We start from the raw sequence: 15,331 nt of genomic DNA, 5'->3' as shown, positions 1-15,331 counted from the left end.
GATGTTTGGGTTGAACAGGAGGCCAGTGTACAGTGTATGGCTTTTTATCGAATTTAACATTTCCCTACCAATTTCATCTGCTTTTTATCAAGCGAATTAACTAAACACATACAACTTTATGTAAGTTTACTCTTCGAGGGGCTGTTTATGATTGGTTTGTTAACGATTTGGCCTCACATACCCCACAGGAATTTCGTATAAGAGTTCGTTTAAAATATAAGACTTCTGGAAGCCAGCTGACTTCGATTCTACTTGCGTATGCGGACGTCCAACAGCTGATAATAAATATAAAAAGTTGTTGACAATTATGTTAGGTTCATGAGGTATTTTGGGTTTTACTCCATTCGAGATCCACCACGGTTAATCGACTTGCCGTAACTGGAGTTGATTCTTTTCGAGGCCGGTAAGTTTGTAGCGTGGTAGCAATTGCACATTTGTCCGTCTATGGTATCTGTGTCGCGGGAAAGTTCAAAAAGATATTTTCCAGCAGAAGCTGAAGTCCATTGATAAAATTGGGTCGACACTTCATTCCGGATATGTAGCTAAAAGTAGCATAGAAGTAACTAGTTACAAACATCTACCATCTAATGCAATTCCCAGTTGGATTTCGTTTTGTTTTCTTGAGGATCTGTTTTGAGCTCGAGCTAATTATGTAATAATTATGCTGCGATGTTGTCGGGTTTGTAGATCACCCTGCGGAATGTTCGTTGGAAAATTCGCAGTTTATGCACTTATTCGTAAATCCTGGGAATTTGAAGTCTTTACCAGAGAGTGGAAAAAGGAGATGATCGTTAAGATTCCAAGAAAGTCTAAATACTTTCAGTGCAATCATTGGTTCACCACCTTAGAAGTGTGTTACCAATAGTAGACATGTTTAGCCATGATATTCAGATGGAATTTGGAGTAGACAAGTGTCGAATCCAAGTCATCCATAAAAGTCATCACGAGCCGCATTCCAGACATGACATTCGTCCCCTCTAGATCCTAGCTATGACCGAAACAAACTTCTACAAATACCTAGGGATTCTGTAAAGAACCTATGCTCGAGTTGATCTGAACTATGCTCTGCTGGTGCTGGAATTGCATCTCTCGGGGAAGAAAAAAGTGAGATATCTCTTCACTGGGATATGCATTCAGAATAATGCCGTGCATGAAAACTGTTGTGGGAAATGTCCAGCGGCAGATATGGACTCCTATGTCCTAATTTCGAAGGTATCATCCAAATTCCGCCGTGGAGTGGACGAACTTGCTTCGGAACATCGAAGGCATGGGAGTGATTGACATTCCGACAGAATGTCCGCGTTTCTTTTAACAGCAAAGAGCAGGCGACTCCCTTGCTTGCGTCTGATTCTAAGGCAAATTATGAGCTGACGCCAGTAAAGTTGAAGGATCGACCTTTCAATCCTTGTACGTCTTGGGTGGTTCTTCCCATGATGTCGAGATCGTCACCATAGGCCAGTAGTTGGGTGCACTTAAAGAGGATCGTGCTTCTTGCATTTACCTCAGCATCACGGATCACTTTCTCGAGAGCCAAGTTAAAGAGGACGCGTGATAGGGCATGCCCTTGTCGTAGACCGTTGTTGATGTCGAATGGTCTTGAGAGTGATCCTGATGCTTTTATCTGGCCTCGCACATTGGTCAGGGTCAGCCTAATCAATCTTATTAGTTTCGTCGGGATATCGAATTCTCTCATGGCCGTGTACAGTTTTACCCTGGCTATGCTATCATAGGCGGCTTTAAAGTCGATGATTAGATGGTGCTACTGTTGTTCATATTCTAACAGTTTTTCCATCGCTTGCCGCAGAGAGAAAATCTGATCTGTTGTTAATTTGCCTGGAGTGAAGCCTCTTTGGTATGGGCCAATGATGTTCTGAACTCATGGGGCTATCCGACCTAGCAAAATAGCGGAGGATATCTTATTAATGGTACACAGCAACGTGATACCTCTATAATTGCTGCACTGCGTAATATCTCTCTTTTTATGTATGGGACAGATAATGCTTCTTTGCCAGTCGTCAGACATTGATTCGCTGTTCCCTACCTTGAGCAAAAGTTGATGAACCGCTTGGTATAATTGGTCGCCTCCATATTTAACCAATTCGGCTGTAAATCTATAGGCTCCTGGCGACTTATGATTTTTAAGTTGATGAATTGCACGGACTGTTTCTTCTATACTTGGTGCAGGCAGTATTTGTCCGTCGTCTTCAGTTGGCGGGACCTCCAACTCGCCGATATTCTGGTTGTTGAGCAGTTGATCAAAGTACTCAAACTATCGCTCGTTACCCGTACTGTCGGAAATCAGATTTCCCTCTTTGTCTCGGCAAGATGAGCATCGAAGTGTGTAAGGCTTCATTCTGCTGACTTGTTGGTAAAATTTCCGCGCCTGGTCCCGTTGCTCCCTTTACTTTTCGAGTTTACAGACCTGTTCGTTCTCCCCGGCTTCCTTTTTCCGTTTGTGAAGTCGCTTCTCCGCTCGCCGGAGTTCGTAATAGGTCTCTGCGCGTGTTCGCATTCTTTGGGAATGCAACATTACTCGGTTGGCAATATTCTTCCGCTCCGTTGCTAGCTTACCTTCATCGTCGAACCAGCCGTTCCGACTCCTTTTCCGGCGGGGCTAAGTATGTTTGTGGCCGTCTTCAGGTGGTTGTGAAGACCATTTGTTGATGCTTCATTTCTAGGATCTCTGTTGACTGCGGTTATTGCGTCATGCATTTCCCCCTTATAGGTGGTGTGGAGGGCTGTGTTGTGGATGGCTTTAGTGTTAACTCTCACCTGATTGTTAGAGGGAATTCTGGGCGGTTTGTTATTCGAGCTTGGAGCACCATGCCAACGAGATAGTGATCTGTTCTTTTACATTCATCAAGGCTGAGAGGTGGCGACGTTCAATCAACACGTTGTCAATTTGGTTGAAAGTGGTCCCGTCTGGAGAGGTCCACGATTGTCTGTGGACCACTTTCCGCACAAACCAGGTACTTCCAATAATCATTTCGTGTGATACTGCTAATTGGATATTATTTGTATTTTGACGTACGCTATGGGAGCCAACATATCGCCTGAATACGGGCTCCGTCCCTACTTGGCTGTTAAAATCCCCAAGTATGATTTTGATATCATATCTGGGACAGGCTTCGAGGGTTCGTTCTACTGCCACGTAGAAGGTATCCTTCTCCGACTCTGCAGTCTGTAGGAGCATGAACGTTAATGAGGCTTATATTTCTAAATTTGCCTAGCAAGCGCAGAATGCATAGCCGTTCGCTTATGTTTTCAAAGGCGATAACAATAGGTTTCATTTCATTCATAGTATACCTATTAACTATAATGTCGTTGAAGCCTATAACCGGCAGGGACTTTATTATGTTTCCTACTTCCAAGTGTTTCCCAGCTGCCGTAGTCTACTGTACACAAGTGCCGGACCCTTCCCAGAACATGTGTGGAAGTTTCATCACTTTCCTCATAGAATCTGCAATCGGTGATAATTCAACTTGCAGCAAGCAGAGAGTATTCCCACTATTAATCGGAGGCTCCTCTTGGCGAAGTTTAAATCATCTTTCGAGCGCCTGCGTTTGTATCCCCCGTGAGCACCCTGAACTATTCCATTCGTGGTAAGTTCGCCTAGTACAGTTCCTTTAGCTGTTGCTCAGTGTGGTAACCATGAACCCATTTTCGACTCCATATCATGGATCCTGCTCCAATCTTGGCAAGCGCGTCTCCTAACGCGCGTCTTCTAACCGAATGTGGTTTAGAACCTAGAGTAGCCAGACCTTGTTGAGCGGGTCGAGGGTGTTCAATCTGTTACACATTTAAGTATTTTTGGCGTATATTTCCGTCTAGAATATGCCAGTATGCTTACCCATTGGTTCGAAGTACGTTTTCTTCGGACCAAAAACCCCTTGACTGCTCCTTCTCTTGTAAAGGATGCGTTAGTGCACCAGGTAGTCAGTTGCTGGTTTAGGTTGTATGCTACTGCGTCGCTTTTCCCCGCTCAAATATACTTCAAACTTCTTATCGAAAAGGAACTTCGTTCTCATGTTATCGCTTGGTACCAGTAATCTGAGATATCGCCTAGAAAAAATATCAATGTTCCTTCGATTTAGGCAGCTTTCCACCTCGTTGGAACTCCCGGACATTCTGAATATAGCCCTCCTTGTCGGCATTTGTATTTCGTTGGGGATGTCCTTATTGCCTCACTGAAACACGCGCAAGCCAGTCTTTGAAGTTTGTGTAACTCCCTACCAATTGTACTGAATTCACATCTGTCTGCTCAGATTACCGCCGCATGGGTTATCATTGCCCATACTATTGCAGTGCATATCAAGCGTAGCGTTTTCGGGGTGCATCTCCACTTTTCCCCTGCTATCGATTTGTAACTTTCTGTCATATGTTTTTAACATGTGTCTTCCAGAATAGTTTTTGGTCTAGTGTGATTCCCAAATATTTCACCTTTGTTAGTTGTTTCACCTCGATGCCATGTAATCTAATGGCTCTCAGGCGATTAAGCTTGCGTTCCCTAATGAATGGGACTATTATACATTGGCCTTGGCTTGATTTATGCACAGCCCCGCCTTCCTGCACCAGTTACTAGTGACTCATTGTCCAGTTTGGATTCTGTCACATGGGTTTTCCTCATTTTTATCGTTACAGATTAAAGCAATGGTATCAGGTAACCCTGGCCTGTATTCCAGTGTTTATTAGCTCTCCTAGGGGTTCTTCAACTATCATACGCCACATTGATGGTGATAATAACTCACCTTCAGTAGTGTTCATGACAATAAAATTTGTATCTGTCAGCACTTATATTTATATAGTCTTTAACAATCTGCCCATTCGTCCCTTGTGCATCTAGGCATCTCCTACCTCTGTGTGCGATAATATATCGCACACACATGTCCAAAAACGCATACATTACTATTTATTTTGTTTCTATGGCATCCTGTACTATATCCGTCCGCTGATACAGGGTAGTTTTGGTTGACGGTCCTGCCCGGTAAGCGCGTTGATAGGGATGTAGAGAATCAGGTATTAGAACGTTAGTCCTTCCCGTCGTTTTAAGTATGAACGACATCAAGCAGATTGGTGTGAAAGATCTAGCTTGGAAGGGATCCTTTTTCCCCTGGCTTCCAGTGAAATTTGGATAGCCACGAGGTCTCCAGTCTTTCAGAGTTTAAGACATGTGTATCTTAAGTTTCTCCTTGCTTCTAAAAGCTTTCCATGATCGCAGGTGGAAATCTATGGTTTGGGTTTTGAGAAGGTGAAGAAACTTTCCGATCTCAAACGCCGCGGCTTTAGGATGGTAGACTGTACCATATGTCCTTCTGATATATGTATCATCCCTAGCACACGGTGACAGTTCCGTTACCTTCCAGCTTGGCATCTTGATCATGATGACGTCCTCAATTATTTCCTGCTTCTTACGAGTGAGTATTTGATCTGGAAATACTTTCGCCAATATGGTCAGTCGAATACTTTTTATCGCAATGGCACAGCTAGCGGCGGGTTTTCTGGCTCCTACCTTCACCCCTGACTTCCACGCTTTTTCCCCTTTATGGGCTCGGGGCTAGGTTTCTTGAGAGCTGGTTTTTGAGCAGGGATCTATGTTGGTTGCGGTGTTCGCAGTGATTCAATGGTTGAGCTGAGCTGCACTGCTTGACTTCCTAACTTCTCACTTCTTGGGCGTAGTCATCTGGCTCTCAATGTTGCGAAGATGTGCCTCCGTCTGTAAGGCCACCTTGTATGCTGTACGGGGTTCCACTTGTTTATTGTATGTTTGTTTTTTTATCTTTTGCACTGAATACTAATATGTTCACGAATACCGGGGCTAGGAGGTCTATCATACCATAGCCCCGTAGTACGATAAGTGACCTTTCGTTCGAATACCGTCAGTTACTTTAGATTGCAAACTATTGAATGGGCTTGCTTCGCATAACACCCTGGATTGGGGGAAATGTTTTTCGACTGTATACGGTATACCCCAAAGGACAACTATATATGTTGTTATGGGTGATGTCCGTTATGCTGCCTTGGCTGGAAGACGTTGTTCTATGTAATTCCTGAACTACCTCGATTTAGTTGATAATATCTGCTTCCTCTCTAATGGAGTCACGGGCTAAAGATAAACACTCACTCTGACTCAGCATCGAACATTATACCCACCGACGTATTAATAACACTGAATCCGCCATCACCAGGTCCAGGTTAAGGAGCATTACAATTGTACAGTGCTATATGCCAGCGGAGATTTTCAATATAGTGGAGAAGGGTAATTTTTATGAACAATTACCCGCAGTTCAGGAGATGACATTGTGTTTGTGATGGGTGATCTGAATGCCTGACAATATCTTGCTTGGACATTTAGTGGGGAAACTCGACCTTCGCGACCGTAATGATAATGGTGGGTGGTTTCTCGATTTCTCAGAGTTCGAGAGCTCCGATCCCCAAAGTTCAATATCGACCGCTTATTTGACCCAGCCGTCGCTCGAAAGTGGAAGAGTTATCTTGCTGAGAACAACGACAAGCATTGTGCCACCATCAAAAATGCTCCTTTTTCGGGTGCTACGTAGGTCGTCGACCACTTCCCGAAGGGTCATCATAAGATGTGATTGATGGTGAAATCATGGAAGCGGATCGATCAAAGGAAGGGTTGAAAGCTCTATTGACCGCTGCGAGTGATAGCGAGTATCTGGTAATGGTAACGGTAATTGTGGAACACATCAAGGAACACCCCGAAAGCTTGATCGAAAGAGAGTAGGCTGGATTCCGCTTTGGATCCTCCTGCATAGAGCACATCCTGCGGATCATTTTGAAACAGTGCCCGGAATTTGGATCTTCACTTCACCTGCTTTCGATATTGTATCTAGAGTGAAAAGAGCGTTGCGGACGACCATCAAATTCTACCGATGAACAGGACGTCAAGAAAATCGAAGAGATTCTGCTTGCCAATCGTCGAATGACTGCTATAGACCTTGCTGATGCTGTTGGTATGTCTAAAGGATCTGTCAATACCATTTTGAAATATATTTTCGCCTGAAACGTATAAGGTCTCGGCTAGTGCCAAAGCAACTTCATTTTTTCGAAAAAAAGCGTCGCCTTAAGATCTGTGAAGAGATGGCGCGTGGGTGTGGTCGACACGCCGAGGGGAGGATAGCAACTATTTACATACACTGGAGTCCATAACAATGCCCCCAACGATGGTGGTCAGCTCTTCTGTTTCGGAGTAACTTATTAAATGTAGGACCGCTGTAATGCAGCAGTAGGCATAGGTAACGACATCACTTAGGCAACGACATACTTGGTCTTTGACCGAAACAATTCCAACTGCTAGTGTTAGTGTCATATAAAGCGGATCTTCTATTGAAAAAGTATAGGAAGAGGAATTAGACCTATCTTTTGTTGCTTCTTCATTACTATGATCGCATTTATTATTTTTTGTTTCAGAATTCGCAAAATGGCACTGCTCTACTGCGCTCATAAACCAATGAAACTACTGTGGTTTCAGTGGTGCCAAACGAGATTTATGTATATGAAAAAGGCTGAAATTTATAAGGTAACTATGAACATTTCTTTTCAATGTTCAACTAGACATTTCGACCTAAATCGTCTTTTTTTCAGAAATGCTTCACTGTCCTTGGCCTTCAAGAAAATGCTGACCAAAATACAGTTCGCCGAAGATATATCGAACTCGTTAAAAAAGTTCATCCAGACAGCGGTTCTCCCGAAGCTTCACAGGAAAGATTTCAGGAAGTCGATAACGCTTTCAAAATTCTACAAGGGAAGTTCGCCAAAAATCGTCGCGGAATATATGATGAAGAGGAAGAGGCTAAAATATTCGATATCAAGCACACAGCACCGCAACATCGTCAATATCTATCGTTTGAAGGTATTGGTTTTGGGACACCATCACAGCGTCAACGACAATACGAACAGTTCAAAGTCCTAAAGGTGCAGGAGCGAATTTTAGAGCATCGTGTACAAAAAGTACAAGCCAAAAGTGGGGATATCATGAAGAAAACTTCGCAGCATAATATCAAAACGAAATACGGTTTCGATCGAGTTGTTGAGGACTTAATACAAGAGGCTATGTCGAAGGGTGACTTCAACAATCTTTCTGGAGCTGGAAAGCCTCTTTCTGACGCGCAGGCCCAAAACCCTTATTTAGACTTTACCACGCATAAACTTAACAAAATCTTAATAGACAATGGATTCACCCCAGAGTGGATAATGTTGCAGCGCGACATACGCAACGAAGCTGATAAATTACGAGACAGTCTCATTGACCATCGGCAATATCTTGGTGCAACGCCACTTTGTGATACGGATCGAAGCAAATGGGAGTTGATAGTAGCAAGTTTTAAGGATGACGTCGAGAAGATAAATAAAATGATTGATAAGTTCAACTTGATTGTTCCGTTAATGAACAAACAAATGTTTAGGATTAAATTGAATGACGTCGCAAATGATATTTTGAATGATGATACGATCCCACATAGTAAGGAGAGGGTGAGTGATGATAAGACTGTGATAAAGGAGAATCCGCAAACAAATTTTCTAACGTTTTTCTGGTCATTGTTTTAAACGTTTGTTGATTTGGAAGATAAAAGTCTATTTATATAGTTTTGTTGGCCTTTTCTATTAAAGTCTTGACCCTTTCCAATTTGTATGTATATAACTAGGGAGTAGTTGATGCTTCTAAGTTTTGTCGATGGTGCATGATAGGCTTAGTTCTCCAAAGTTGGCTTTTTGCTACTTGTAAGCATTCTACGTATGCACAGACGAAACTTGATCTACATGCCGCCTCGGAATGAATTAATGTACGAATTGCGGATAGCACAATGGGAAAATTAGATTTAGCGCCAAATCATTAGTAAGCATTTTTTAAAATATAAATTAACCTAAATAATTTGTTAATAAACAGTTCTGAACTTGAACTCGCAACAAGTCCTTCATTAGCGGAGTTAAGCGATCGCTGCTCCCTTTAGTTTGCTTCTGGATTTAAGCCTTTTTCGTTGCTCCGACCAAATCTCTTCCTAACTTTCTTTCCAGTGAAGTTAAGCAGTGGCTGCCCCTTGGGGTTGAGTCAGGAGTTAAGCAATCTACGCTGCTCCGACCAAATCTTCCTTAGAGCGCCGCCTAGGCTTCTAAGCCTTTCCGCCGCTAGGAATTGGGTACACCATGACCACATGGCAACCATGACGCCATAGGAAATTGACTTGAATACAACATAACATTACTAGCAGGTATATAGTGGCTGTTGATTTTGAACTATTTGGCTATGGCGTCCCGATGAGCATAATTTTATTCAAGACTATAACTGTAGGAACTGGGTAGTCCTATGTCACCTGCATATTTCAGGACTTATATCCTAGGCAGTTGTATGGTTTACCTATACAGTAGAGTAGACCCTGGATGAAAGTCTTAATATAGTTCGCTAAAATTCTAATATTAGCGGCCCAGACAATTTTACCCTTTGATAAGGAGACTTATTGATAGTATCCCTCCCAGCTTATTTGACTATGTTGGTAGTAAGGCTATCAATAGAGGAGGGCGGACTTATTTTCAGAGTCTCAACTGGGAACGTCATTTTAGTCGCCAAATCTAGTTATTTATGGTATTGCCCTTGTGAATCGAACTCCCAAGCTCTTGTTCAGATCTGAGCTTATTTTCGAAATTCATCTTGTTTTGGCGGAGCGAACAATTTGCCTGAGGAACGCAGGCAAATGTGAACACTTTAGAAAAAGTCAACCATTAACTTGAAATAGAATTTTTCGACAGCTGGCATTCCAAGATAAAAAAAAAACAATTTGAACCTACACCGTCACCTGCAACAGTAACGAAAATAATTGAAGACCAGCACAAGTTTCACGTCAAAAAACTGCTGTTGGTGAAAAGAAAAGTTGAGATCCGTAAGGGACATCAGATACTAAATGGTGGTAAGTCTTCGAAGCATTTCTCTGTGATGTGGACGATTTGAGTCGATTGAAGACGCTCATATTCATATTAAATCAAATTATTTTCTGGGGTGAGTTATTTTCTTTCCAGTCCTCCTTTCTCTCTTCTGCCGCTTACTCTTGCGGGTAGCTTCGCTTCGCCTTAGGATGTTCGTGGAAAGAATGGAAGCAGATCCCCCAATAACTGTCATGGCAGTACGGATGCCACCTGTTATCCGAGCTAGAAGCGCTTCGCTCTAGCCGGTATTACAAAGGACGCTAACGATTTAAACAAGCACATGTCGGACTAAATGAAACAATGGGGCTTGTCTCTGGCGTACTCGAGAGCAGCTCTTACAAAAGGCGGAAGGAGTAGCTGATTAAGTGCCGGCCAAACTTAATCATTTACTGACAGAGCTAACGATTGGTGATCGTGCGCCAAGCCGACTGTTGCGCAAAATGAAGCATTAGAGTGATGACAAAGTCGTCATCAAGCTGTTGCGGTTTTTGTGGCTGCAGAGACTTCGGGAGGCCATATAGGCCATCCTGGCATATGCGAATTCGGGGTCTCTGGACTCGTTGTCCGTCACCGGGGAGCTCGGGCAGCGATTACCCGAAATGCAGCACCACGTCTCCTGACTATTTAAGACCCCTTAAGCCGGGGTCACTACCTGGTCGAAACACGTGCTGAAGTTCCCGTTCCGCTCGCGCCGCGGAATCATGAATTAACAGCTTAATCGCTAAAATGAGCGACAGGCAATTCCTCGTTGATCCGCACATATGGAAGACTTCATGTGTGACTATCGACCATTGACCCCAGCAAGTCCTTTAGGTCATCAGGAAATTTCTCAGCCTGCACGCCTAACGCTCTATCCATCGTTTTTAAAGAAGTTGCCGATCCACGCATTTGCGCACTTTTTGAAAAATAACGAAACACTACTACTAATGTGCCTGGCATTGAAGTCTTCCCCAACCAGGATCAGATCCTATGTATCCAAGATAGCGTCCTCCAGAGCATCAAGCTTGCGTCGAACGTCCGGCATCAACTCATTTGGTGTTAGATAGACACTGAAAAACGTTACCCATAAACACCGAATCCAGACAAAGCCGCCCCCTCAGCCTAGGACGAGAACCCAAAGGTTGATGCCGTCACGAGATAGGATGGCAGTGGTACCTGGTATGTCAGGGTGCCATGAAGCTGGGTCCTTGTTTCGGTACTGCTCACTGATGAGCACTAAATCAGCTTTGGTCTCCGCAGTGAACTGCACTAGCAACTCGTGAACGTTTGCACTCCGGTGCATATTGATTTGTAGGATTTTCTGGAGAAAAATCGCAGATCGCATGTGCTTCACAGCTGCCGTGCATTTCTTAACAAGCCTTTCCGCTTCAGCTTTCGCCAGAGTAGTCGCCAACGTTCCCCCTCAGCTTATATTCGAAACCATTTGGTCAGTTTCCACTGTGTTTCTTTTCGCAACAACAGCACTGCGTGGTACTGTCTAGGTTGTCGCAGGTGCCGCATCACTTTGGAAGTCTTTTTCTCTGTTTGCGCATCCCAATGTCTCGTTGGGTAGCCTTTTCTGCGTTCTTCTGCGGGCGCTAGGGCGAGCAACGCATTTTCGTGCTGTGTATAAACGCAGCCAACTCATTCTCCATTCTCACTATCTCCTCGTTCGTATTGATTGTATTTGCCATTTAAGTTTTTACCAGCGCATCCTGTGCAAGGGAGCGGGCCACAATAGTCAGGAACGGGTATACCCTCAGGGACGAAGCCCTTACCCCTGGGGCCTGACCAACTATCAAATAATCTTAGAACTCACGAACGGATCAGTGCTAGCTCGGGGCAACGTGGTCTACCAAGACCGGTTCAATGCACACTACTCGATCAGGGTCCTGAAGGGGCTGCCTCCTGATACATGCAACAACTACTACCTTGACAAGCTAGGAGTTGTAAACAGCCTGTTAAGGATCGTTGACGACCCCTGGTGAGGTTTAAATCCTTACTGTCCTTCCTGATAGGCTCGCCCAGTGTAGTTCCCTCAACCGTTCATTTTCATTCTTTAATGTCATAAACATGAACCCGTTTTCACCGTCTCATTACCTTCCAACCCAACATGGCCTGGAACGCAGAGTATTCAGATCTTATTGTGCGAGCCGAACGTATTTAGTCTCTCAAGGCATTTCCATGCCAGTTTAGCGTTCACCTGGTTGGACCTAAGTATTTTCATCGCTGCTTGGCTATCAGTCTGAATAGCAATGTTCTGACTCTGTAGTTCCTTTTGAGATTAAAGGAGACCTCCTTAAAGTGGACCTTTCCGCTAAAACTTCCGCCTTCTAATCAATATATCTACCGGTACATGACATTAACGCTGATGTAGTTTTTCATTTGAGATTGTGTCAGGCCAGAATATACCGATGTTAAGGTTTTCGATTAATAGTTGAGTTCACTATCCATATGCTGCACCATATAAAAGCGCAGTGAGAACATTGACATAGAAAAACCGCAACATAATGACGGTTATTCTTTACTGTAGGTAATGCAATCTTGGCAAACTTTCCTTTGGATTTCAAATCCTCTGAAATTTTATTTCGATGCAAGAAAACTGTATACAGGAGGAGCAAATCCAGCGACAAAGGGGCACAGAATGTCATTCTGTATCCTTGGGATATGGATGAGGTATCTAATGGGCCCGTGACCCATGTAGTTAATGTATTGGTGTGTCGATGGTAGTTCTTCATAGTAGGTATCTTTTTGTGTGATCAGTCATAAACAGCTATGCAATGCCACATGCCCACAATCACGTCAGCGCACACCAACGTACTGCATCATATACACGGCACTAACACCAGACCTTTTTCGTGGAATTTTTTTCCCGCAGTTACCGTCGGCGGTCGAAGATGCGGAAAGTCATATCCTGTTTCCCCTCCTTCTCTGTACAAGGATTTCTTCCATAGATTATCAGAAATCCTAATCGTTTTAATCTTCCTTTCCACTACTCCCGGCCTCCACCCACCTTTTCCTTTCTTCTTCTTTCATGGATAAAGGAAAGGAAGGGTGGATACACCTGTGCCGCCCTCCAATTTAACCTTCTTAGAAATCACTTAGATCGTACTCTTGATCTTGTCCTCTCTAGCCTTCCTTCCTTATGTTGTCTCTGACACCCATCATCCTGCTCTTGAGTTTGATGCTCAGATATCTCGACTCCACTCCCCTGTCGCCCGCAAGTCTACCAGGTTTAATTTTTGTAACGTGAAATTCGAAGGTCTGAGTTCAGTCCTGGCGACAATCAACTGAGCTCTCCTCCTCTCTTCGTTAACGTGTGACCAAGCACTCAACACCTTCTATACCGCCTTATCTGATCTACTCCCCTATTAAGTCCCTTCCTCTGGTAAGTGCTTGCGCTCTTACCCTGGTTAACCACTGAAGCCCACAGAAAACTTCGTTAAAAATACACCGCGAGGACGAAGTTCCTGTCATTTAGAACCTTTGCTGACTTAGTTTTCTTTTAAAACTGCGTTTCTCAGTTAAATCTTTAGTACGTAAGTCTACAGAAGAATATCTGACCAGTGCTGAAGTTTCACTGAAGCGCGGAAAACTCAACCTTTTCTGGTCCCACATTCACAACTCCCACTGTCCTGCGTAGCTATCCCCTCCGTCCATTAAATTCTATGGTTCCTTAGCTAACTCCCTAACACCATATTGTGATTTGCTTGACCGCTACTTTTCATCAGTCTATGTTCTCTCTCCTTCCCTCCCGCTAGTGGATGTAGCCTGCGCCTCATCGCCTCCTTATTCCTTATTGGCAAACTTTATGTTAAAGCCGACGGTCTTCCAAACCTCTTTTTGCTTAAAACTGATCAGTCCATCTCCCTTCCTTATCCTTTATTTTCAACAAAACTCTCGAAGAGAATCATTTTCCCGGCTGTGAAAAGAGGTTCTCATCATCCCCATTCATAAAAGTGGCGATCGTACGCTTGTCGAGAATTACCGTTCCATTTGGCTCCTCTCCTTCTGTTCCAAACTCTTGGAAAGGTATGTAAGCAACGGTTTGTCCACCCACAGGGATCTATTTTGGTCTTTTATTATATTTATTTTTTATCAACGACCTTGCTTCGAAGTCACCAATCGAGCAGTAAAGTTATCAGGCTTTATATTTCATCCCATCCAACCCTCCTTCCCTCATAAGGAGTACCCTCGAGTACTGCTCCGTGATCTGGTCACCTTCCCGTAACTGTGATTGTCTTGCTATTGAAAATGTGCAATGTAAATTCATCCGGTCCCTATTTTTTAAGAAAAATTTCCTTCGTGTGGACTACCCCTCCCGTCTCCGCTTTTTGAGCCTTCCCTTCCTACATCAGCGTAGATCCTATCTGGATCTATACACATTTTTTAAACTTTCTTCAGGTGTGATGATTGCTCCGCCTCTAACAACATCACCTGCTTTCTTTTTCACCTCCAAGTGAATGGGGGGTAAATTTAGGATAGCTTCAAGTGTCGCAGTCGCAGTAGTACTCATTGCTCCAGTAATACTTAGGCAACCAAGTCTCTGAATCTGCGTTAGCAGCTTCCTGTTGTTAGCAAAGTTCAGTCTTGGCCACCAGACTATGTATGCGTACATCAAAATGGATTTTATTATGGATGTATACATCCAGTATATCCGTTTTGGTGAAAGTCCCCAGGTTTTACCTATCGAATTCCTACAGCACCAGGTTTCTGATATTGTTCCTAGATATGGTGCTTCCACGTTAACTTGGAGTCGAAATGTACTCCTAAGTACTTGACTGTTTGTGCCAGCTGGATTTCCTCCCCTGCTAAGGTGGGTAGCGTATAGCTGGCCCACCTGACGTTCCATAATTTAACGCACCTTCGATGTTCATGAATGCGCCTAATGCGTATTTTTTTTCGAACATCGCCTTTTCAATTTTTTGTTGAGGTTGTTCTGCACACCAAGTTGTTCCAGAACCCCTGCACCATTTCGCTTTTCTTCTGGAAGCCAGAGGAAGCACTTTTTGATCGATGGAAGCTCAGAAACCCTTTTCAAGGTTAGTCGCGCACCCTCACATACATCGTTGTTGGAGGAGCAGTACTGCCTGAGCCACTCGTTCGTTGGCAAAGTTCAGCCGAAACATTTTATGGTATACACCTACCCATTCAAAGCAAAGCTTAATGCCTTGCGCGGATGCAGTTCTTGCAGCTAGGAGCAGTTTCCTCCTAAGCTGTTTGTACTGCTCGGTATCGTAGCCGGATGGATTAGGGTTGTCATACAGGACCCATCCATTGGCTTCGATAGCCTTGGCTGCCAATGAAGGCCTAGCCGTTGCTGGCCGAGTCCTCTTTGCTGCCTTTTGTGTCAAAGAGTTAGGATCGTCCGAGAACCGCTGCTGCTTCGGTGTCCCGTTAGCCGCAGGTGCCC

General features: G+C 43.9%; 1 protein-coding gene across 1 annotated transcript; it reads left to right on the top strand.

Moving 5' to 3' along the window:
* The first annotated feature begins 259 nt into the window (after positions 1-259).
* LOC119651409 (dnaJ homolog subfamily C member 28) lies at positions 260-8,609 on the top strand. Its single transcript, XM_038055001.1, has 3 exons — positions 260-403; positions 7,432-7,540; positions 7,606-8,609. The coding sequence occupies exons 2-3, from the start codon at positions 7,442-7,444 to the stop codon at positions 8,566-8,568; spliced, it is 1,062 nt and encodes a 353-aa protein (XP_037910929.1). The 5' UTR covers positions 260-403; positions 7,432-7,441; the 3' UTR covers positions 8,569-8,609.
* The last annotated feature ends 6,722 nt before the right edge of the window (positions 8,610-15,331 follow it).

The sequence above is a fragment of the Hermetia illucens genome, chromosome 3, assembly GCF_905115235.1.
Source record: "Hermetia illucens chromosome 3, iHerIll2.2.curated.20191125, whole genome shotgun sequence".
NCBI lineage: Eukaryota > Metazoa > Arthropoda > Insecta > Diptera > Stratiomyidae > Hermetia > Hermetia illucens.
The sequence above is the reverse complement of the archived record's forward strand: the minus strand, read 5'-3'. Positions and strand labels throughout refer to the sequence as shown.

Coding starts and splice junctions, on each gene's coding strand:
- LOC119651409 (XM_038055001.1), top strand. CDS start 7,442: ATGGCACTGCTCTACTGCGCTCATAAACCAATGAAACTACTGTGGTTT. Junction 7,541..7,605: donor AAAAGGCTGAAATTTATAAG/GTAACTATGAAC, acceptor TCTTTTTTTCAG/AAATGCTTCACTGTCCTTGG.